Raw genomic sequence first — 25,132 nt, forward strand, 5'->3', positions numbered from 1 at the left:
ATCGTCCCGGTCTTGTAAATGTAGGACACATTGAAAAAATGCAGGAGAGCATTGTGCATGTACTGAAACTTCACTTGCAAACTAACCATCCTGATGACATCTTCCTCTTCCCGAAACTTCTCCAAAAAATGGCTGACCTCCGACAACTTGTCACAGAGCATGCTCAACTTGTTCAGATAATTAAGAAGACTGAATCTGATGCACATTTACACCCTTTACTACAGGAAATCTACAGGGATATGTATTAAGGATTTTTTAGTATTTTTTTCCACCATATTTAAAGACGAGCAATACTAATAACAGATGGGAGCAAAACTACTTGCACAGTTATCTGCTGTTCACTCAGTCCAGAGCGTGAAAAATCTAAAAGCTGGGTAACTGGAGTGTTACACCGCTTTTGGTTTGGGATCTTTTGTCATCTTTTGAAACAGTTCTGCAGAAAAATACTGATCATAGTGCTCATGAAGTGTCTTACAATGGTTCTTTTATTTGGAGAATTGAAGATTGGTAAGGAATACATATTTGTACAATAAATCAGAATGCTAAGTAACAGAAATGAACAAAATCGTATTTCCTCTTGGCTTAGTCATTTTAGAATTAATATAACAAATTCAGCAAATTCTCTCCAGGTGTATGCACAATCATAAAGATTATCCACTTTTGGCTAATGGTAATTACCGAGAACCAACTAACACTTTTTCTTACAGCAGTCAGTCTAGGCGCATCAAATGGTTGGACATTACTGTACATACACTTCTAAAAAATTTGAAAGAACTTTGATCCGCTGCTGCTTTAATTCCATGAAATGCAGTACAGCTTCATATAGTATTACATTAGTATACCTTAGGATTAGCATGTTTAAAAGATGGTTCTCTTATGAAATGAAATCAAATCTGCAGAGTTATCTAAAATACAGCAGAGATGCTCCATTCAGGTGTTTCTTGAAGAGTAAATGTGATAAAGCGATGGAACCCTTTTTGCAAAAGTGTTTTAAGGAAATATGAAAATGTCTGTGAGGAAAAATGTATCATACCATGTGTATTTTGGAGAACTTGTAATAGCTCAAGATGCAGTTTTGAACTTAAAAATACTATTTTGAATTAGCAAGACATTTGGAGAGACTGAAAAATCTGATCCTAGCCCAGAAAAAAGAATTCCAATTGCACAGCATTCTAGTGCAGTGACAGCTTACTCTGAAGAAATGATTGTATAGGAAAGGCACCTTCTTTCTTGGCAAGTATCTTGGCAGTATAGAGTTGTTTGGACCTGTTTACTTTTCTAATAAGTACACTGTTTCATTTTTTCCCAGTTATCCACTCGGATAGATTTCTTTCTATTCCTTCCTAGGCCTTGTCAGTAGAAGTATTAGGTAGATTATGTCACCAAATTTTGTCCTTGTCCTTACAGCCATAGTGGATAAAGTGACAATATTACCAAGAACAGAGTTGGTAGGTGTCAATTGTGTAATATTATGAAAGACAGCACAGTTGACAGTAAGTTTATCATGTTCCTGAGAGCTAACTATGATTTTACAATAGTACTTACTCCTGATGCAAAATGAGCTATAAGGAAACTGCTTGACTTTGCCATTTTGCAGGATCGTTTATCAGAGAGTACTACACAAAAGTGCTAGCTGCATGCAAGACACTGTGCTATTTCTTTTCCTTTTTTTTAATATGGTAACTTCACGTTATTATTTCCTTATTTTACTATTTGTTTCATAACAACAAAGATCTCGGCAGCCAATCTTAGCATTTTCACAATAGATAAGCTTTCAGTGGCACAGGAGGACACTTTGTACTTGTTTTATTGTAGCACGTTTGAAGACTTCAGAATCTTAAACCTTCACTGCAAGAATTAAGTAAGATCGATGAGGTGAGAACATCACACGATGATTCTTATTTTAGTCACAATGTTTGTTTCTTTACAGGCCTGCTGGCATGGCTAGACACTGGATAAATTACAGGTTTAAAAGCAATTTGGTATTTATCCAGGCGATGGTCATAAGCAGAGGTTTTAGTGTCAGATATATTTAGTGTAAACTATTGAAGCATAGGCCTCAAATTTGGTGACCAGCTGGGGCAGGATAGAAACAATAAACGTATGTGCATAAAACTGTCTCCCCTTCCCTGTCGCCAGTCAGCAACAGGAAGACTAGGCCTTACGTTACAGCTACTTCTAACGCTTCATTAAGAGAAGATTGTTGGTCTTACCAGGAAACAGGAGATGAGAAATAGGTTGTCTTTTGTGTCTTACAGCAGTACGTAGTATGCCCTCAGAAATAACGAAGAGTTTAGCAATAATGCTGCTTTACTCTTCAAGTCAGCCATGTTTTGCTAAGGAGCTGTGGGGTTTAGGCATAAGACACTGAGCATTGAAATAATTGATAGGCAATACTGCTTAGTCAAAAAAATTGTCAAAATATCAGGCATTCTGTGATGGCATACTGAAACTCTAATAGCCAACTGTTTTAAGTTTATCTTCTAAAAAAAGTATAAGCCAAAATTTTTTTTCCCCCCAAACCTCATATTTATGCAAAGGGCAAATTTCAAAGTTGTGTTCCATAGTTTGGGTGTGCTGAAGTTTCTCAGGAAAATCAGACACAGCCAGCATGGACAAAAACTCTTTTAGTGTGGACAAAAACTCTTTTTCCTGCTCCTGTTCTCAAAAGTGGCTAAAACACTTTACTGAAACTTTTAAAAAACATGGAAAATTTAATAATAAAGACTTAAATTCTCAGCAAAACTATAAAGAACTGAAAACAGCATCATTCAGTGGAAGACATAATGTTTAGCTATATTAGCAGCTGCTTGTAACAGGTTCCTATTATTGGCATTAGGAAAGTGCGTAATTTGCAGTTTTCCTGTTCCGGATCCATTTTGTTTTGTTATTTGAAAACCAGCAAGTATTTTTTGACTAGTTCCTTGGACCCTGAAGTTTGATTTCTGTTTTAAATTAAATTGCAGGCCTTTAATGAGGAAAAAAAAAAAAAAAAAAAAAGGAAAGAACGCATCTCTGAATTACAGAAATATGAACAAGATGTTAACATAGCCTAAAATTCTGGATAGATTCCACTGCCCGCACTGCTGCACCGTGCACATACCCACAGTCTCTTCAAAGAACGACACAGGGCTGACAATTCACTTCCTGAGTGTTAATGGGCAAAAGTTCTTAATTGCTACATTACACTTTTAATGAAGTACATTAGCTACTTCAGTAGGTGACTGCAGCAGGCTTTTGCCAATTAGATTTCAAAATGACTCTGTGTTCATTTTCTTTTGTGAAGTTTGCAATCTGAACTAGTTTGAGATATATTACTGAGGAGCCTTCAGCATCTCCACCTTGTACAGATCATCTAATATTTTAAAATGCCCATTCTATGGAGAGAATAAAGTGATCAGTTTTTAGGATTAAAAAAGTATTAAAGATTTACTGGCTTGTTAGGTATAGTTTTGATCTGATTCTTATCAACATAACTTATTTTACTACCATAGCACCGAAGAACTCTGGTTAGCATCCAGGTACCCACAAACAGCTTAAGACAAGAGACAACAGATGGATAGAGAAAAATCCTAGGAAACAATGGTACGACTTAATTTTTCAACAAACCTACAGCTTACTCATTTTTGAGGGTTGTTTGGGGTTTTTTTTAGTTATTTATTGGGATGCCCCAGGTACTTTGACAAAGGGGAAGGGGGAAAAAAAAAAAAAGGAAGGTTTTGCATCAAGTGTTAGGGAAACCTGATGTTCATTTTTATCTCCTTCTTAAATATTTTCTTTAAAGGTGTACTGTCTTTGGTGTAACAGCACACAACTGCTGTTTAAAAAAATCAGTTACTTTGTACCTTTTTAAATTTCAGAATCCCACTTTTATTTTAAACACAAATTGACAGACAACAGATAGGAATGTTTTCCACTTACAGAAATTTAGCCTTTCTTCACATTTAAAGAAATCTCCTTTTTTATTTAATTGCCATTTCCATGTGCCTTTGTGCTTTGGTTCTAGCCAGCTGCTAGAAAGCTGAAGTGTTGCCAAAGAGCATATTTTTGCATTATTTCTGGCCCGCACAGATTTAGGAAATACCAGCAGTTGCACTAAGTCCGTTCTCATGAGAGAGCTAGCACAAGTTTGCAAATCAAAAAGCTTATAATAAGCATCTAAACATTTGTTTGTTTATTCAAACTGCTAAAACTTGGGGAGATTTATTCATCACGAGAGCTGGGTCACATACTATTAAATTTGAATTTCCTCCTTATTTCTCATGGAAAGCCTGGACAACTTACGCACCATCTCAGGCAAAGCAGTTGGAGAAGATTACACTGTAGCTGCCTGTACTGTGTCTGAAGAGGAACAATTTCAGCTCTGTCTCTCCTTAAAAGCATCCATCCCTGTTACTTAGTTGAAAATCTGCAACTACATTTAACAAATGCATTTGCAGCTGTTGTGATATTGCTTAAGCGTAAGGTCTTACAAATAACGGCCCGTCCCTGAAAATCCTAATCCTTTATTAAGTGTTGAAATGTAAGGTGTAGTGTAGTATCTGGTGCTTGTTTATATCTCAAGTGCTTTCTTGATAATCAGTTGCATATATTTTTTTTTATCTAGGTTTAATCAGCTTTATTATCCTTCTTTTACTAGAGATTTAAATTATATGTGGGTTTGATCTAAGTTTATTGATATTGTTATGTATTGTGGGATTTTTTTAATTTAATGTAATACTATTTCTTCATGTTTCAATTTGTAAAATACAAGAATATAATTGCAAGCTATAAACTTTCACTAAATTATATTACAGAGGTGCTTTAAGAAAATTATGTAAATTATTTAATTTAAATATTTGTTTCATACTTTATCTTGTGAACCCTTTTGTACAGTGAAGAAAGATTTACTTTTATGGGGTAAGGATGATGGGCCTGAAGTCAAAGACAAACTGCTATTTATTCCTGTCTGGTCTCTTACTGTATCATTTGTGAAGAAGTATCATAAATTCTGCAACTTATCAGTGTTTGGTATTGACAACCGTAACAAAATTTTAAAATACATTTTCACAGAGAACATAGACTTCCTTTTATTTAATTTTAATAAAAGTAAGTCTAGGTGAGGAAGAGCTGTAATCCCAAAATCGAGTTAATATTTTTAACGGTTTAACTCAAGTTCACCAATATGGAAGATAGGTTATAGAACTAAGTTCATCTTTGCTTTACAGCACAGTAGTTCATTCTCCTTAAAAGTCTGAGAGCTAAAAAGATCTACAGTCTGTTAGTACTCCATTACTGATATTTTCTGAGGAACTCACTTGTGGCTTACTAGAAATAACAATGTGTATTCAGGATTACTTCATGCTACCTGCACTGGGGTTGATCTGCAGTTTTTGTAGATGTATTTTAAAATATGTAATTTGGCAGTGCAAAACAAACGGTTGAAATGCCATTATTGGTTTTTCTATGGGAGTGTTCCCTTTAGGATTTTAAGTAGAGATTAATTCAGAATCTGTTCATAGGGATTCTGTGTGCTGTGATTCAGATGTGACAGTCTGTGCCTACAGCATTCCTGCTAAGGAATCCTGATATAGGAACAAAGTTACCTTTTAAAGGTATACCTTTTATTTTGCTGTAGTCAGAACATGGCATCTAGTACAAGCACAGTATATCACAAATGTTCCAGCAATGACTTATGCTTACTGCATTTTATTTGTAATAGATAAAGTTTTATTTCCCCCAATCGATGCAACTTGAAATTTTCACTTGATCAGTGTCACCATACACAAAACTAAGATGTTTTGTGTCATATTTGTAAAAGCTCTACTGGACTTTTGTGTGGTAACCTACAGCTACTTCTTTTCTCAGTTTCATAGGCAGCAATGAAAAAACCCTGTAAAAGGTACTAACAGATATGTCACTTTACACTGTAAATATGTGATACAAATTGTTAACTAAACTCATCCTAGGGCAAGGGTGTTTCCTCTTTTGTTTTCTCTAAAGTGCTTACAGTTGGGTTTTTTAAATCTTTTTCGGCTTCTGAAGCTGTTTTGTTTTTTTTTTTTTCTCTAACTCCTTTATTGTGTTAGTTGATCTTGTCAGATTCCATTGCAAGGATGTTTCAAAACAGAATTCCTATTGCAAGGACCTCAATTTCAGATGAGTTGCCTCTGCCCAGGGGATAGGCTGCATGCACAGAAGAGATTAATCCGATTACAGGCTGGGCTTTAAATAAGGACTGCAAGATCAAGCATAAGGTACTTGAAGTTGTTTTTAAGTATTTTGGTGTATTTTCTCAGGTTGGATATGCAGGTACAGTAATCCCTATTGTGGAAAAGACACCAGCCTTATGATCAATGCAAGAAGTTTCATGGCGTTCTTTACACTTGAAAGAAAAAAAAAAAAAAATTGGTGGTATGGGAAAGTACTAACCAACCAAAATATTGGCAACATGCAAGTACTGCATTCTACTCCTACTGCGTAGGAGTGCAGTATAATCATTCCAAATCTGTTTGTGATGTGCAACAGGAACCGTAAGAAGGTTAGCAAATCTTCTGGTGGATGATTCATATGCAAATAACCACGTAGAGTGCTGTTCAAATCCACACTTTGTTACCTCTGGCACTTTCAGATACTCTAGGTGTATTTTGCCACACGGTAGCGTAGGGTTGCCTTCATGGAGACACAGTGCCTTTGCCTTCCTGCTAGTGACAGAGTTGTTCGCGGTGCCATGTGCGTATTCAGACAGGTATCTACGGGCACTCACCAGCAGCGCCGTTCGGCAGACGGTTACTGAGCAGACTGCTAGGGCTCTTCTGCCGGTGGCATTTGTGCAGATAGTGGGAGGGAGCTGCTTCTGATCAAATCATTCATCCCCCTCCCCTGGGAAATGAATCCTGTGGGACAGGTGGATACGGGAAGCCATGGCTCCATCTCAGTAGCCACAAATACTTTCCTCTGGTTTCAGAAGTGGAAGAACACTTACGGCTTTAGTTATTTCTTTAGCAGTAACAAATCTAATCAACGTTTTAATATTACGGATTTTAACAGGAACACCCCTCTTAACTGTTTGACAAAGCCTGTTTTATCAGCTTCTCGGATGAGCTACATTTCATATTGCTCCCGCTATTTCACAGCTTTTACAAACAATTGCTCTGAATTTTCTTTAGGAATGTAACACAAGAGTTTAATTACATCATTATGTTAAAACCCTTTATCACGTCTTAAATTGTCTGTCATCTGATATGACAGAAAAAAGCACATTTTTGTTAATGTTGCCAAACCCTAATCACTAGAGCTAACGAGTGTTTAACTCCAGGTATCAATATTAAAGAGGAAAAAAAAACCTACCATTGTTTCCAGTCGACTATGTTTTTAGTTTTTGGGTACGTTTTATTACAGTGAATACGGAACTTAGAAAGAGCAGACATTTCTTGCAGGGAGTAGTCAAACTTAATTCTCATGGAATGCTTGTTTCCCAGTAAAATGCCACTAATTCAAGCCAAGTTCCCAAGTTTGTGTCTGTCAGAACAATGCAAATGACATTTTCAAAAAAGAATGGAAGCCCTGGTCTCACAGGGATTTATAGGAAAGACAAAGTCTCTTGCACTTGTGAATGTAAAAATTACATATAGCTAAATATGATGATGCATTCTCAAATGTTACCAGCCTACTGATCTAGGATGAAAAAAACTTGAACTAAACATTTTTTTCTTCTTTTTTACATTCTGATTTTTTTTCCGTCTCCTTTAAAAATAAGAGGTTGAATTCATAGTGTTTGTATAGAGACTGGTAGGAACCTACGTGCTTTAAAAAAAAAAAAAGTCATCCTTTAAGATTGAATGTAAACACAGTTAATTTGAAATATGGTTTTGCCTTAATGGTTTTAAAAAGAAAATAAAGTATTTTTAAAAGTGAATTTAATGACTTGTGCTGATCTTTTATTTCCAGGAAAGTAATTCACTGTAATGTCATGGTTTTAAAACAAACATACTTGTTACCGTCTGCTGGCTGCCTCTTGTACGTTATCCAAAGCAGCTGCCAAGTCTTAACCGAGTCCCTCATTCAATGACCGTGCACGCATGAATAGCTTTTATGTACAGGAAAGTAGTTCTGTTCTGCGCTCTTGTACAACCACTTACGACTCAACTGATAGCTTGTGTAAATGTTTGCAGAATCGGGACCTGGGGAGTGCAGGGTGGTGGCGCACCTGGGAATGGTGACACCCGTTGCTCCTTCCGCGATAGTACCAGTGGCACGAACCTGTGTTTTGTGCTGCTCCACTGTAATTAAGAACTTGAATGATTTTGCCTTAACCCGATTTGCCTTAATTTGGTATACAAAGCCCTGCTTCAGAAAACACTTAGCTGCTTAACTTTATACCGGGGAGTAATCATGCTGATTTTCAGTAGTGAACAAGAGTGGATAAGCAACCTTTGGTGGGATTGGTGCCCAGATTTTTTTGGGTTAGCGTCAAATATCTGTTAACAAGTTGTATTAAGTATGTTTACTACATAATAAGATGTGTGTATTAAAGGTGGAATGATATTTGAAACATCTTTAAAGTGCTCATGCTTACAGATTTACTGTTAGACACACCTTTTAAATTAGGAATGTGTGTGTAACATACACATATACATTGCATATATATTTACATAGATATTTCATCAGTTAGTCTGCTGACCCACCGTCCTGCTGTGTCTTTCCATTCTCATTGACTGTATGACCAGCTTGAGACATTCGTTGAATTCAATGAGCATTGAATGCACTTCTACGTGAAGTGTAGCATACTAACTAATTTGATGAGCATGGCTTCAGTTAAATCGGCTGGGAGGATAATTGTTTTCCTTCAAGAACCTGGGGATTTATTAAGCTGGTAAGAGTGCTGAAGGGAAAATTACAGCAGAGGATGAAGAATCACATTTCCTCATCAGCTGTGCTCAGGAGCACTGAAGGCCTGATTCTGAGCAGCAGAAAGTACTCGGAGAACCTGATGAAACCGAACTGTAAAGGCTGTGCGTATCTTGAAGAGTAGGCCTCATGGCTGGTAAGTTTGGGCATGATGGCATTTGGTCTGTGAAATCACATATATACCAAAACGTTACGATACAGAGATCATAATGCTCATGTTCAATGGGAATATGAGAATGTGGAATAAGTAAGTTTTAACAGCTGGGCACAGATAATAATCCTTTGTCATTCCAGGAAATACCAAATTGCATGTAGGTCAGCCTTCTTTCCCTACAGCACGGACCAGAGATGACAGAACATATCTGACGGCCCTGGGCTACTGAACCACTTTGTGGTATTTGCTGGAAGTACCCTTTTCTTCACCTAAAAGGTATGCGTAACCAGGTAACTGTGAAGCACAGGTATCCTTAACTTGGCTTTTTCTCTTGTACTCGAGATAAATAAATGAGCTGTACTGGGCCAAATGAAAAATTCTGTAGTTACAGATTCTGCTCCCTTTTAATACTGAGTCTACTCCTCCTCCAGTTCAACTTAACAAGTACTTAAAGGTGGGGTCATTTCTGAGGGCTTTCAATGATTCTTCTATCATATCATGATGGCAAAGATAATCATTATGAATAAATGAGTTAGTTAACTGCCTTTTTCTTAAAGGGCACAGAGGAGGTTGAACAGGAGGGAAAACAGCTCAGAGACACTAGATCCTTCCCAGCGCATTAGTGGGTGCATCTCCCAGTCCCAAGACAGACTTGCGTGTCATCCAACCGAAAGGCACATTTTCATTTAGATGGGAACTGCATGAGCCAGGCTTTTAAAACCTACTTTCAAGCTGAGAGTTAAGACAACCTGTTGCAAACATTGTGAAATACAGGAAATAAAATGTTTTAGAAAGACATTTGCTGGTATAAACATATTATGTGATCTCATGTAACTATGTTGCTTTTTATCAGCTTGATTATAAGACTACAATTTTTAAGGTGGAAAAGCGCTGTGATTCTCTTTCTAGCATCTCTCATTCTCTTTACAGTTGTGATTTTAGCATAGGTTATGCCTCTGTTATCTGTACAGAGCAGACAGATACACTACGACTTTTAAAGTCAGTGTGTCTAACATGAAACTGAAATTTAATACCACCCATTTTAAAGAAGTTTAGTATCACTTTCTTTGAAAGCGTAGTCTCTTGTTACTGCAAAAAGGAATCTCAAATGTTGACTTCTAACACGTATCTTTTTTCCCCACAGTTAAAGATGTATATGTATTTTATGTCTTAAAGCACCTAGAGCTTGAAAAGGGTGCTAATAGGTCCATTACTGCTCCTCTAGTAACTGCAAGAAATTCCAGTCCTCAAGAGAGGACACCAATATACTAGGTTCAGAAAAAAAGAAGGAAGATTTTAGGACACTCAAACATCTTAAAGAACTAAGAGTAACTCATTGAAATAATGTTGATTTCTTTTAACAGACACACGGTTCATTCTACTGAAATGGTCAAGTTTAGATGTTGACATATGACAAATGATATGGATGGAAGAGTTGAGAAAAGAGATGTTCACCAAGGCATTAAGAGGTTCTGAACCAATGACCAACAATAGCTTGAGTAAATAACGTGATTTGGTGACTAGGAAGCGTTCTAGACATAGCCTTAAGGTGTGTGACTAAGTGGTTTTACATAAATGTCACCTAAATCTTCCTTGTAATTAAGACAAAGTCAACACAGAAAATTGTGAAGCTAATTTTTGAGCTACACAAACTGCTGTTTGCCTAACAATTTTTTAGCCTTTTTTGACTGAAACTATGTTTCTGAAACCCCTGCCTATCCTGGCAGTTTAATTGCCCAGTTCAGGAAAGAATTGAGCTTATTAACTGAACTTTTCCATTTCCAGATTAACTGATGTGAAAGTGAAAAGGAAGTCGTCTTTACTTGTAAAGCATAAACTAGATGTATTAAGGGTGCTCTCCTGTTGCTGTATTGACATGGACTGGAAGATTGAGTGGAAAGTGACTGCAAGTACAAGTGACTTTTGAGTATCTTTTTTTAAATTTATTTATTATATTGGTATTTTGTTACAAGAGCACCTACTTTCAGAAGTCTTAATGCAGTGACAGTATTGAGATTATAATCTTGAAGAATCTAGATATTTCTATGGGTGTCTCTGACATTTTCTCATAACAGTTTTATTTTAGACTTAAAAGTAAAGCTTTGAATTCCTTCCTGTAATCTTATCAGGGCAGCACTGTCAGGTTAATAATTAGTGTATACTGACTTTCTTGGGATGTATACTGAATTAAGCCAGATAAATCTGTCTCGGATTTTTCATAACACTGTAGGAGTGTCAAGAACAACACAAAACATTAAAATAACAAATGTGGAAATTTGGACATGGTTCCTATGCTATATGCTGTTTAGTTTTTTCCTACATGTGTTTTACGTGGCGACAACAGGCTTGTCTGCCTTTCTTTCTGGCTCTTCAACACCTTAAGGCCATACTGCTGGCACCGCAATCGCTGCATGATGATGTTTGAAGCCAAGCCAATTGTAAAGAAATGTGTTACTGTGTTCTGTAGTACTGAGCTAATGAAGGTCACTTCTTTAAAAGGAGCAACATGATAGTCTCCAAACGGAGAGAGGAGAAGCCCCAGCCAAAGAACTGTCTCTCTTGGTCCTTCAGTATTTATGTTCGTGTATCTGGTTTTTTACAGGGGAAGGATTTTTGTTGAGGCTTCCTTTTATCCATATCTTCTTGTATTTCCAAAGGAAAGGCCTTTAGGTTTTCATTCACACAGGGGAGGCAGAACCTTTTGGAGTAGAACAGACTACATTCCTGTAAAGAAAATAACATTATTAGCAGGATACACAAAATGGAACTGCTGAAGTTCCAGTCTCATTAAACCACATTTATATTTAGAATTCTTCTAAATTAAATTCTTCTTCTAGGTTGAAATATTCCAGCAATTTTTGCTTCTTCCTGTTCAATAATTCTAACATCTGGTTAGAGCTAACTGGGTGAAAAATAAAACCTGGGTCTGTAACCATCGCTAACCAAATCAACTATCATGTTGCTCCTTTTAAAGAAGTGACCTTCATCAGCTCATTGCTACAGAGAACGGTAACACATTTCCTTACAACTGGCTTGTCCTTCAAGCATCATTCATGGTTCTCCTGGCGTGATCACTAAATTCCAGACAGGATTTAATGGGTAAGCTGGAGCTGGTGTTGCTGATGGACTGTTCTGGGAGAGTTAAACATGAATAAAGGCATCAGTACGGATGGATCAGGACATCTTTTGGGGAGTAATGGATTCCATGCATTTTACCTAAATAGCAAAGTTTTCCTCTAAAACTAAATCTTAGCTTATGGAAGATCCTCCCAAGAGGGAGAAATCTTCAAGTTCCTGCACCGGTATGTGAGACTCGTCTCAGAACGCTCTTCCTTGCCAACCTCCATAAAAACAGCCTAAAGGCCAACACAAGTACAAAGAACACAGGCCAGAGGCTGTAGGTTCTCACAGACTTTAGCTGCATCTTTTTCTGTAACTCCCCAAAAAACTACTCTTCTTTCTATTAATCTGTGTGCTTGTATTGCCCTAGGAGAATACTAAAAAGTATAAATATTATATCAATATCATAGAGGTGTCCAATAACCAGAATAGCTAAATGAATTTAATTTGGCTGAGATGATTCAACTGAGATTTCATCCATTACCCACCTTTACTTTGAATAAATGTACTTGCTGATTAAAAACATACATGATACTAAAGCTTGAGCTGATGTCTCTTCTCTGAATTCTTGATGGCAAAGTATAAAAGCTGTTGTGCACAAAGGTAGTATTTTCCCTGCCCTTGAAATGGAATGACACTACGATCCGACATGTTTCAGTCACAGTTGGTTTGGTTAGCAAGTGTTACTTTTCAAGTAACAAGTGGTTATTTTTCAACCAGTTAGCTCTAACCAGATGTTAGTTATTGAATAGGAAGAAGCAAAACTGATGGAATATTTTAATCTATTTGCAGTATAGAGTTTGGACAACTGGAAGAGAAGCTTATTAATGTATAATTCCTTTGCCCTGCGGCGAGACTGAAATCCATGGTTCTCCTGGCGTGCTGATCACTAAATTCCAAATAGGATTTAATGGGTAAGCTGGAGCTGGTGTTGCTGATGGATTATTCTTGGGGATTTAAGCATGAATGAAGACATCAGTTTAGATGGATCAGGACATCTTTTGGGGAGTAATGGATTCCATGCGTTTTACCTAAATAGCAAAGTTTTCCTCTTGGCATGGTCATTTCTGGCTGGCCTTTCTCTGGGGGCTTGGCTTGGATATTTCTGTGTTTCTGTTCCTGCTTTTGTCTCCCATGTCACTATCTGGACTTCAGCAGTAGATTCAGCAGATGATTGTATCAAAATCACAATCAGCCTGCTTCTGTGTGACTTTCAAGCCTGAGGAACAACTTCTCTTCATCTATTGTCCTTTTCTGCACTGACTGCCAGGCGCCTTCATATTCAGAGCTAGTGTGAGGCCTTGGTCTCCAAAAAGCCCTGAAACTGGATTTCAGTTGCACAACCTCTAGAGCCTATTGTTTTTTGTCTCCTGCTATCCTTAATACTTTAAGCTGCCAATTAAAAAGGGAAGATTAGAGTTTAAGTTGGCCCTGCTATTCTTGTTTGTATTGCAAAATGGCACACAGCTCCCCCTGCCTCCAGGTTAAATTCATGGCTCCGCAGTGATGGATGCTGCACCACTGGGCAATGGCAAAGGAGGGGAGAGGCTTTTCCCCCATTCTGCAGATGGGGAACTCCGATGTTAAGACACAGCGCTCACTGATACACAGGTCCTTTCAGCATTCTTTTAGCTGAAATGAGTTGCCAACTTTTGCTGATTTTGGCCAATGGGCGTTACGCAAATCATGAATATGAACCATTGCACATCTGGGCGCTGCGTCCACATACCCTTAGTCCTCCTCTCTGTCGTGGGATTATTCAGCCTAGCTGTTGTTTTAAAACCCTACGAATTACACTTACTATGTATAGTCAAGCCCTTCTTTGAACATTATCCTGATAGGGTTCTGTGTTTAATCGGATAATTCTTCAGTACATTTCACCCTTTCCATGACCAAGGCAGGAGGGGGCCATTTCAATTTCAAACTTAATAGTCCAATTCAGGCAAAACTGAGCTGCCAAAGCATGCTGCCAGAGTTTATTTCTGTTTTGACATGGATCACGTCTGAAAGTAATATATACAGGGGTAGTATCGTTACCACACTTGTAAAGGAAACTCTGTGTAAAGGAAAGGTTCTGCCTAACCGTGCCCAGGATTGACCCCGCATGACTGGAAGTTGAGTGGAAAGTAGCTGTAGTATTACGTTTACCTACAATCATGTCCAAGGTCAGTGTTTAGTCACCTTCTGCTGAGGTGAGCAATAAGGGATGAAACTTGCTCTCTTTCCTCCTTTCTTCTCCAAAAGCCACCTCTTTTCTTTTCCTCTGTTTAGTAAGTGTTGCAATAAAAAAAGACATAACTGTTTTAAATGACTAATGCGGTCAGATTATATCATTTCCTCTCCCTTTTTCTGAAAGGGAAACAGGAAGAAAGGCACTCAACCTTCCTAAGGACTTTTAAAAGCATTTTTATTATCTTCCCTTTTGTGAGGTTTTGACATGTTTTAAGACATTGCAGATAATCATTAGAATTATTTCCAGTTGGACCAGAAATAATGGCACTTACCAATACACTGTGCTAAAGAGTGGTTCAGTAGGGTGATGTACGCTGCAAGCCGACTGGGGTAAATTAACTGAGTGAGGCTTAAGAGAATATTTGAAGAAGTGAGTTTATGAGCATTATACAGAGCAGTTGCTAAATCTTGACTTTCATTGGCACAGCAACTATAAGGAAAGACACTTCAGCTAGCATGGGTTGTCTCATGAAAAGCCTAAAATCTGACCTGTATCTAAGCCTCCTTAGATACAAAAGCTAGCAAATTAAATCCAATCTCTTTGCCAAATCTAAGATCAGAAAAGTCTTAATTTTGCCACAGGTTAGCCTAGTACTATTTTGAATTAACATAAAAATGAAAGCAACCTGGCACTGAAAACTTTCCATCAAATTGGTCCGGCTTCTTTGCCAAAGAAGCCCAAAAAAGCATGATTTTCTTCAGCTTCAATTCTTATGTTATAACATTATGGAAACAGCGCAGGGCTGAGTTGATCTACTTGGGTCAAGCACAAGCAGGAACCAAAACCAATCCACAGAGATACTATCCTAACTTCGGCTCTCTCTGCTGCCTTGGATAAGTTTTTCCTTCTCTGGACTTTTAATTTTCCCTACATGAAAGAGGAATAGTATGTGTTTACCTACTTTGTGGTGTGGGTGTTTAAAGCACTTATCATTTCTGCAGATCTCTTTCAATGTTACCTAAGCAGTATTGCTAAATACATTTTGAAACCATAGCCATATGTGTGATTCACTATCTGGCCTAGCCAGTTTGGTAAGAAATGTATTCTCAATTATTTACAATCAAGGTTTTGCTTTGAGTGATACCATCAGGGGAGTCTTGAAGACTCAGATAACAAGAAGTAAACGATTGACATATTTCCACAATAGGCAAAATAGGCAGGAATGTCAAAAAGATTAGAAGAGGCTTCTATCAGCTCACTGCTAATATCCTCTATACATTGCCATGCCCTAGGTTAACTGAAACAATTAATAAATCTTTTAAAAGAAAAAGCCCCACCTTCATTCAGAAATGCACACTGTGTGGAAAGATACTGAGAGGCTGAAGCGTTGTATTTCTGACAGATTTAACTGCCAGACTCGGAAATATCTGTTGAATCCTTCATAAATTCAAGACACTTCATTTGGGAATGAAAATAGCTACAAGTGCTCAAGTTTGCCCAAAATGTGTCTGAGTTGCTAATCCTCTGCAGTTAAAAAGGAGGGATAAACCCGACATGTCAGGGCAGGAATCAAGCTCATAAGCCCAAACTATCTGACTAGCTGCACTTGCCTCTTCCTCTGGCTGTGCGTGAGAGTGAGTCAACTATCAGCCAAGACAGGGACATTGTCACTAGGAAGATCTTGCTCACATGTGAGCTTTGCCTCCACACAACTGCCGTGAGCTACTTGGCTCTGGAAACTTGAGCCCAGCTATCAAAGACGTAACCAGAGAGCACTGGCATTTCATCTGACTCCCACGTAGTCCTCAGGTAGTTCCAGAAAGGAAAAAAAGAAAAAAATCTCAGTCGCAATCTCTAGTCTGACCTTTTGGTGATTTTCATTCATTTAAATGACAGAAGAGACTTCAGAAATAGGAAACAAACCTCATCAGGAGAAAGGTGCTATTGCACGCTCCTCTCAGGACAGTGGACCAAATCCATCCTTGGTGCTGACTCCCTGCAAGTCAGAACAGCAGCTAAACTTGTCCAAGTGTGCCAATTTCCTTTTGCCTGTGTCTCTCCAACCCTCTAAAATTTGTCAGTGTAAATTGACCCTTTGTTTTGCTCAAGAGAATTTCCTGAAGTCCCCACACAGAAACTGTCTGGCATTGGCATATGAGCTGTCTCAGTTGCCCAGATTATCTCACCTCATGCTCTGAGGAGGCCAGAGGTGTTACTTTGAACTATATAACTGGCTACCAAACATAAAAAAAAGTTTCTACATCTTCACAAAGTCTTTAGCAGGTCTGTTTGTTTTAAAACTCCCACTACTAGCTACTTGCACTAAGGATCGTGTCACTGGAGCAGGCCCCTAACCACTGCGATTACAGAATGGGCTGAAAAGGTTGAATGTGAAAACTGCTAAAGCTGACACTTAAGACCAAGATGTGGTCTTGCTAATAGCTCGTGCTATTAGCTGCACTCTAGATTTAAGCACGTTACTCTAGGATAGCAAACAACCACTTTGAAAGAGAAGGCCAGGATCTGGCTGCTGTTAGGGCAATGGTGTCATGTATAACAAATACATGCCCTTGTCTGTGTAAACAGTCAGGTGACGTCTCCTCATGGGTTGAGTCATGCATGAGTCCTGACTACTGCATGAGTCCCAAGTCTGTCTCAACCACAGAACTGGCTTGCTGAGGGAAAGGAGTGGAACCTAAGTTTTCTCAATTCATTGTACTGCCTCAAAGAAGCACAGTACAGCCTCCGGACACTGATAATTGTGTAATAACTTGTCTTCATTTTTGCTTTGAACTCACAGCAAACAAAGGGGCCAGTTCTGCACTGAGGAGAAAGAATTAAGACAACTGTAATTTTACACCACCTTTCTGGACCACACTTAGATTTCATAGTTTTAAGGTTGCCTACCAGCTGCTACTCAAACTCGTTCTTCTTCGGACAGCTATCATGGCATTGCACAACTCTCCTCCCTGCTCACTTTCTACATCAGCTTTTGCAAATAGGATGGCAGCCTTGTGCCGTGGATGCAAACCTAACAATCCATGGACATTTATATTCCCTTCATGGAAAAAAATCTACTGTTGGTATAGTACAATCTAATGAACCTTAAAGGTCTTGAAATGATTCTCCCTTGCATTTTCTTGTGCTGAGAAAGTGGAAAAGAGCATTCGTTGTGTTTGTGAGGCTGGACTGTGCTCATCTGTAAATAGAACACTTAAAGTTGCCAATAATTTTCATTTAATACGAAGAGCTTTATCTGGGGGAATCAACAAGAACATACAATTAGCTTGCCTTAAAAATAAGCTGTTTGGGTTTTTGCTGTTTGGTCTCTCTTTAACAGATCACCAGGACTGGAACGAAAATAAATGATTGAAAAAGCTTGTTTCGCTTGTTACTTACTGTACCAACACACACTGATCTGCTACACAAACTGCAATGAGACCCAAGGATGAGGAATTTGTCCTTGTCAGGGGTGAAAGGATCCTTCATGACATAGCTTTCTTCCAAAAGCCTGTAAGAGGATAATTTCAAGCTTTTAAGGGTAGATTTCACAGTATGGGAGAGTTGAAATGGGGAAATTGTGGAGGCTGAAAAAGTATCAGCCCTTTCTTCTTGATTTGCTCAGCCTGGTGTTGTACATGAGGCGATGTAGCAGCTATGCAGCTCCCTTCCTCTTCAAAACCAACACTGTGGCTGCCTTCAGTCCTATACTGCACTTTCTATCTATCTTTCAAAATTAGGGCAATTGGTGATCATCTCAATATTGTCTTACTAGGTTTTTCTTGGTGCTCTACCTTAAAGTATTTTTTATCTTCCATTTTTATCCTTCGCATGGCTAACTTCAGTACCTTGTCAAGCTATCATTACAATTGCACAGCTTTTCATTAGAAGTTCTTTTCCAAAGCTGTGTGCATGTGAGTATAAAATAAAAAGTTTTTACTGCTCTTAGTTATGTCACTGCTGTAAAGCTAAGGTTCCCACCTCTTGCAAGCAAGAGCTACTAGCACAGAACATTACAGTGACCTGAAATATTCTTACTTTATGTCAGAGACTGTACTGTTTGCTTCAGGGTATTAAGGGAGTGCATTTATTAATAATTTGGCAACCTGCTTGGGAAAGACTAAGGCCTTATTCTTCCTGGGAGCTCCAGGCAAAATATTACAGAAGTCACTTGGGTGTCTGTCTGCACAGGGCACCCTGCAAGGCTGGCTTATTCTTGGACTTATATCAAACTTGGATTCTGTAGTAATACGGAGTACAATACATATTTAAAAGGTATTCTGTTAACTCATGCTACCTTCTCCTTGTCTACATACATATACACATATGTATGTGTGTGTCTGTGAGCGTATTCCTTTTTCCTTTTCTTCTCTACTCAAACAAAAACATGGCTCAAGCCTTCCACTGTTAGGAAAGATCAGGCATCTTAACATGGCAGATCACCTTGTCAACAAGTCTCCTAGTGTCCAAAGACTGGATTACCTTTGCAAAGCTCCCCTTGCAAGATTCACAGTCTTAATGTAGTCATCATCAGTGCAGAGACCTGGCCATTGTACAAGCCTTCACGTCTGGCATGTTTCCTGCAGCATTGCATCTAGGACACGTGAGTAGACCAGAAAGTAAGCCAATAAAGATAGTGTGTAAAGCTATTTCTTATATGCATGTACAGAAGCATTATGCTTCAGCACCATTCTTTTGCTTTTTGAATCTCAGCAATCCAAATAAAGCTGAGATGTTAACACTGAGCTTGGATAACCTAAAGTTAAGATGCATATTCAACTTTGATTCAGACTCTACGAATGGACCTGATCAAGGGTGGGCCATTGCTTTGCTGAGTAGAAGCAGGAAAACCAGTAGCACCATGGGATTTGGAATGATAAAAATACAGCTGCCCAAGGAAAACAGATCTGATCTCAGCCCAAGCAGGTGGTCATCAACAGCTGTTTCCATTATATAAGAAATTGAGCAGTTTTAGTGAGGTGAAATGCTGAGTACATGTCTGACTTCCAATTCCAGTGAGTTCCTGACCATGTTTGCCTGATGGGTTTGTTGACTGGGACGGCCTAAACAGAGCTACTCCTACATTTGAAGCCAAGCAAGTGCTTTGTTTTATGGGGAGTTTAATGTCTGCAGACAAAGTCATAACTGCATAGTTTCTGGTCAAACTATCCCTACTTGGCAGAGATGGAAAAGTCTTCAGTCTCCTAAAATGTAAATATGTACTAAATTTCTACACACTTTAATGTCATACAATCTGCCAAAGAATTGTGTAATTCATGCAAAAAAGCATTGCTGTTCAAAATTCGACGTCATGTCAAACAGCTCTTAAAAAGTGGTTTTACCACATGTATTTAATTCATGCTGTGTTTACGTGTTGCCCATCTGACACAGCTGTGAGGAAAGGGCTATTCCCAGAAATGCTAGGCTGACAGTCAACAGTATTCTAGTAAAAAAATTATGGTATAGGTAAATAGTAGGGTGGCCAGTGGGGTTAGGAAATAGGTTAAATACAAATCTTTGCATGGTATTGAAGCAGGACGGGAAAGCTGATTTTTGTCTTTGCTATCAATGCTGCCAATTTTTAACATTTCTTCCCTTTGGAAAAAGAAGGTCACTTTAAGTACCAAGCCTCATATTCAGGGACAACATGGCTTGTTATTGGGCTCATGCAGTGCACATATTGTTCCACAGTACAAGGCTTCTAATGCTCATAGCATAAATGAAGTCTGTAATATGAAAGACTGTACTTACACAATAGAGCGTGTGTTTGGTGGCTTCTGCCCATAGTACGTATATGGAGCTGTTAAGCCACATAGCTGACATTTGAACTCTCCTGTAGGCTGAGCTTCTTTGGGAGCATCCATCTTTAAGCTACCTACAAGAAACACAAAAATCTTTTAGCTCCAAAATGCAGTACTGGGAACATGCCTGCAAGAAGATTAAACTGATGTGGGACATCTGGCTATGCAAATTAAAATCCAATGGAAAATTGACTGTTGTGAACCTCGATTAGTAAATCTTTTCTCCCAAATCAAGTTGGTTTCCCATGTCCCAGTTAAATTTCAAAATTCCTTCGATAGGTTTACAAATGGCAGCCTAGGAGCCGAACTATAAAAGTTCACCTATTAATTTAGAACTTGATCCATAAAAGAATTCAGATAACAAAGTATATGGCTGTGACTGGAAAACCCTTTGCTCAACCGAGGCCTGTGCTCCCTAAGCGCTTCCCAGGAAACGACTCCCTCTCTGCGGTACAGAATCCCAATCCAGTTCTGCAATGCCTGTCTCCTCCCACAAACTGCAAATGAAAGGGTTTGGGACCCTGCTCAGGAGGCAGGTACCAGAAAGGTAGGTGTCGCAATGATTTACTATGTCTTTTTCTTTGCTTCTGGTTCACCTTCGAATAGAGTTTCGGGAGCTTAACCCTGGCTCCCTGTTCTTATCTGGCTTCCTATGGAAATGAGGCTGATGTAATCACCCTGTGCCTAGATAGAGTGTTGGCCCATTGAAGCCACACAGGACAGAGGAGGAGGTACCTTCAAAAATGTTTAGGTCCTATAACTTTTATGAAAATAGGCAGAAGAGGGAGACTCTGCTTTATCGTCATGGAGGATACCCATGTATTTCTATAAATCAGAGAATCTACACATAGGAAAGCTATTGTCAATCCGTCTGAAAGATTTCAGACACCCATTACAAAGGTGTAGCTATCAGTCACGAGATACAAAACATACAAAGCCGTGCGTCATCAGCTTTGGTGCTTACAAGATGACTTCTTTAAAGTCTTGGCCATTGATTTACATTTGGGAGCTTATCCTTCACTGATACCACTTTAGTTGAGAGTCAAACCCTGCGGTTTTCAAAAAGCATGGTGTGGCAAGTATGCTTTTAGGACTGATTTTGGTACGTATGCATGATCAGATCAAACACAGCTAACCACGTGCATGCCCAAAATTGCACCAATCCATGAATGAAATGTGATTGCTTATTTGCAAACTGGCTTATCTTCGGTCACCTGCACCATTTTCTGGAACAGACACATTCACCTCTCAGTTAGCAAGAAAACTCAAGCTTTTAGCTGAACGCCCTCACACTTTTCATGGCATGCAGTTTTCTGCTGCAGACCTGTCAGCTTTTTTAAGTGAAGCGGAGCTGGCATCAAGCTGTTAGGAAGCTAAGCACTAGGAACTTGGATTTGGGCAACATCTCAGCAGTTAGGTTGTGCGTGGTCACAGCTGAGCAGACATACAGCCTGCCAAAGCACAGCAGGTCATTCCCACTTGTTGAGCTTTGCAGCCATACCCTTCCCCCACAGAGCTGATTCAGTTCACTAAGGCCATGTCTCTATTTATGTTTTAGCTCAGCTCAGGGGTTTTCTTTGGGAACAAATTGCCTGACTGTCCCCGCTTACCACACTTGGTTTGCATTGTGGAGCAGTCTTAAAGCACACAAACCGGACAGTTTCAGGTGAAACTAAACTGAAAGATGTGCTCCAGAAGCACACCTAACACACTCCAACCTGAATGCCCAACTAATGGGCCGTTCATCTACAGGCTAGGACCAGAGGTAGTCTGAAACATCCTGAAACACAGAGAGTGGGCAGCTGGTATCCAACAAGAAACACCTTGGTCTATGGTTTCACTCTTACTGCATCACACTAGTTACTAATGTGGTAACAAATAAAAGAACTACCTCTTTTTTTTTTTTCCTTGCAAAGTCTTTTTTTCTCTTGTTTTAGGGTACTAAATTGGCTTTCAGAGGAATCCAACAACTGCTAACAGTAGTACAAGATAAGAGGCAAAACTGCACAGCCAGGAGAAAGGGAGGGCTGAGATGGGAGACCTGTATTTCCCTCTTTCAGTGACAGTAAGCTGCTATTTCTGCTCACTCTGTGTGGTGAAACTGAATCCTTAGAGACATATGCTGCTAAGGTGAATTAGGGGCAAGGTGAAGCAGAGCTGTGACTACTTGTCTTCTAATGTTCCAGAAGAACAGGGAGCCCCAAGATCCTCAGAGGTTACAGAGGCTTCATAACAGACACCCAGTTCAGAAAGTCCTAGCCTGTTAAATCCTGAAACTTAATTTTGGGAATAATCCCCCTTACCCCATCATTCCTTCAGCACCAGCCTTTCCACTGCCATTCCTGGCATTTCAGTAGTACAGGGAGTTCTTCAAACGTAACACAAATGGGGCTCGGTACTGGTTTAATAAAAAAATGCAACTCGTGAATACCTTAGGCAACTACATTTTTTCAAAAGTGATGTAACCCTTGGATATCATGTATTTTCCCTACCTCACAGCAATGCTTGAGAGAATTTAATTAACTAAAGTGCTTTCAGATTTTTCAGTTAGATATAAGGCATGTACATGCTACCTGTTTCTCCCTGTATATTAAAACTGGGATTCTTCAAACTATACACAAACTCAACTAAGAAGTCTGCTTTTTAAACCCTGCATTTTAGGTTTATCAGATAAATCCCCCAAACATACTTAAATTTACCTTTTCTGTAGGTAGTCAGTAGCAGTACCAAGACACCCACCTGTCTGAATGAGATTCAGTCCTGAACATTGTATGCAATTTTTTGTAATCAATCTTTTTTAAAAAGGGGAAATAATTAACCCCACAAAGGTAGAGTATGGAAAGTCACTTGAATCAAAGACAGAAGACCATCATGGTGATCTTTTCTTTAAAATAAAGCAAAACACTAAGAACAACAACAAAAAAAGAGTATTTATGGCAGTGAGGATCATAGACTTTGGAATGAATGTGTCCTGATTCCAAGTCAAAATAGCAGCCCTGGGTTCAGAGCTGAAGTACGTTAGATATAGAAACACCTGCTCTCTTATAGACCATTGGCATGTAGAACAGAATCTGTCCAGTGACTACCACTGGGAAGGAATGGTATCTATGTACAAACAGATTTTTGGCTATGCCAGTTGAAAAGCATATGATCCTGCCTGCAAGGCACAGATGAATTTATGATGCTTTCCATTTTACTCCCAGCTTACAAGTCACTGGTATCAGCTGTACCAAGTTTTATTTCACTGGGAACACCATTTGTCCTGAGAGCTTGGCTACACAGCAGCACTTGGGAAACTTAAGGTCACTAACTCAAGGTGTGAAGTTAATATACATGCAGATTTCAGGGTGAATGCTCCCATTCAGAAGTAAAGTTTGCTATGTAACAAAATAAAGCCATCTTCCCTCTGAAGAAAGAAATTTAATGGCAGATGTAATAAACTTTTAGTTTATGCATGTGCTTCACACCTTTAGTCTAAATCACCAAGCAGACAAGTCCTAAGATGCACTCTCTCACAAAGCTTCTAATACTTCCAAAAAGCTCGTCTGCAATTAAAGAACTGTATCTTTATGTCAGATAGCAAATGCACAGAAGCAATTCTGGGATAAAACCACGGTCGAGACAGACATTGGTTTATCACAAAGCTCATTGGTTTGGCCCTATAGACCATCTTAGCAAGATGCCTGATATGACAACTATGACAAGGTGTCTGCCTCCCCTCCAAGCAGACATATGAAGCATAAGTGAGAACTTGTTTCCCTCTAGCATACCAACAACAGGATGAAGGATCTCGAGGAGATAAAAGTCTAGGGCACTAATCCCTTCATAATCATGACAGGCAAATTTGTAACCTCAAGTGACTCAAATCATCACCAGTGCTAACACTGGCTTTTTCTCCTTTCCTTGAAAATTTTTGAAGCAGCACCATGTCCCAGTAACATGTCAAGTATCTGGCTGGCTGGTATGTACTGAAGAAGTCTTTTAGAACAGCTTGTTTAGAACTGAATTCTGCACAAGCATTTGCTGTTTTGGCTGGAAGCCGCAAGGTACTTAAACACATACTTACTTTAAGCACATGTATAGCTCTTCTGAAAAGAACACGGCTACCCACACATGCTTGATTACGAAGCAAACACGGAACTAGCACGCTCAGCAGAAACCTGCTAAGTCAAGCCCAGAATGCTGCAGGACATGTGTGAGGTTGGCCCACGTGTCATGGCGAAAGGTAAAGCATACAGATTTGAATGCTGTACTAAGGAAATAATTGCAGTAAAAGAAAGGCGCAGGTTAGACAGCAGTGCTATAAGAGTGTTTCTCCATGCTGTGACTGATACATGATATGGATGTGGGGAAACGGCTCTCAGTGCAGTTCTCTAGGGACTCCTAAAAACTTCAGGGCAGTTCTGCTCAGAGCATTCTGCTAACAGGCCTGGAAGGCACGCCAGAAATAATAAATCACCATTAAATTGTCAGGGTCAGTGGCAAAGTAGCAGCACAGATAAGTAATCTGATTTTCTTTGCTTCAAACCTCATTAGCACAAGTCTTTACAATGCATAGGTTAAGCCCCTCTTTAATACTTCACAGGAGACTCATGTATTTCTGAGTCACTGATAAACTAGAGAAACTATACAAGAAACAAACTGCCTACAAACACACGTAGACTTTGATTTGAAAGGGTGTCAGATAAAACCAACATTGACACACCTTTAATCCTCTCCAATTAAACCCTTGTTTCTTTTTCCTGCCAAGATTTTCCTGCAGTATCCACTGTTGATGACGATGACCTATTAAAATATTCACAGCTTGATTCTCTATGGGAAGGAGTGCTCTCTAATAGAAGGGTAGGAGCCACTGAGTTCATAGCCTGGTAAATGCCAAGTTATTTTGCAGTGTTTGGTGTGATATAAATTTAAATACACTTCAGCACCAGGAATGCACTCACCTCCTTCAGAAAAAGGATCTGTTGCCTAATTGCTCAGGTAATAGATGAAACA

The 25,132-nt window shown here is 39.0% G+C and overlaps 2 protein-coding genes across 6 annotated transcripts in view; one reads left to right on the plus strand and one right to left on the minus strand.

Annotated features, from left to right (window-relative positions):
- The window catches only part of PPARA (peroxisome proliferator activated receptor alpha), a 44,353-nt gene extending 36,460 nt beyond the window's left edge, over positions 1-7,893 (plus strand). The window contains exon 9 of the mRNA XM_009283535.2: positions 1-7,893. Coding sequence (XP_009281810.1) covers positions 1-248 — 248 coding nt within the window. The 3' untranslated portion in view covers positions 249-7,893.
- CDPF1 (cysteine rich DPF motif domain containing 1) overlaps positions 6,918-25,132 on the minus strand; it is a 24,162-nt gene continuing 5,947 nt past the window's right edge. For 3 of the 5 annotated variants that reach the window (XM_009283537.2, XM_009283538.2, XM_009283536.2), the window contains exons 3-6: positions 24,472-24,566; positions 20,088-20,211; positions 17,736-17,847; positions 6,918-11,767 (exon numbers count right to left, since the gene is read on the minus strand). In XM_009283537.2, coding sequence (XP_009281812.1) covers positions 11,618-11,767; positions 17,736-17,847; positions 20,088-20,200 — 375 coding nt within the window. In that variant the 5' untranslated portion in view covers positions 20,201-20,211; positions 24,472-24,566 and the 3' untranslated portion in view covers positions 6,918-11,617. The remainder of the gene's footprint in view (positions 11,768-17,735; positions 17,848-20,087; positions 20,212-24,471; positions 24,567-25,132) is intronic. The other 2 variants (XM_009283539.2, XM_009283540.2) reach the window with 1 other exon arrangement.

The sequence above is a fragment of the Aptenodytes forsteri genome, unplaced genomic scaffold (assembly GCF_000699145.1).
Source record: "Aptenodytes forsteri isolate BGI_AS27 unplaced genomic scaffold, ASM69914v1 Scaffold486, whole genome shotgun sequence".
NCBI lineage: Eukaryota > Metazoa > Chordata > Aves > Sphenisciformes > Spheniscidae > Aptenodytes > Aptenodytes forsteri.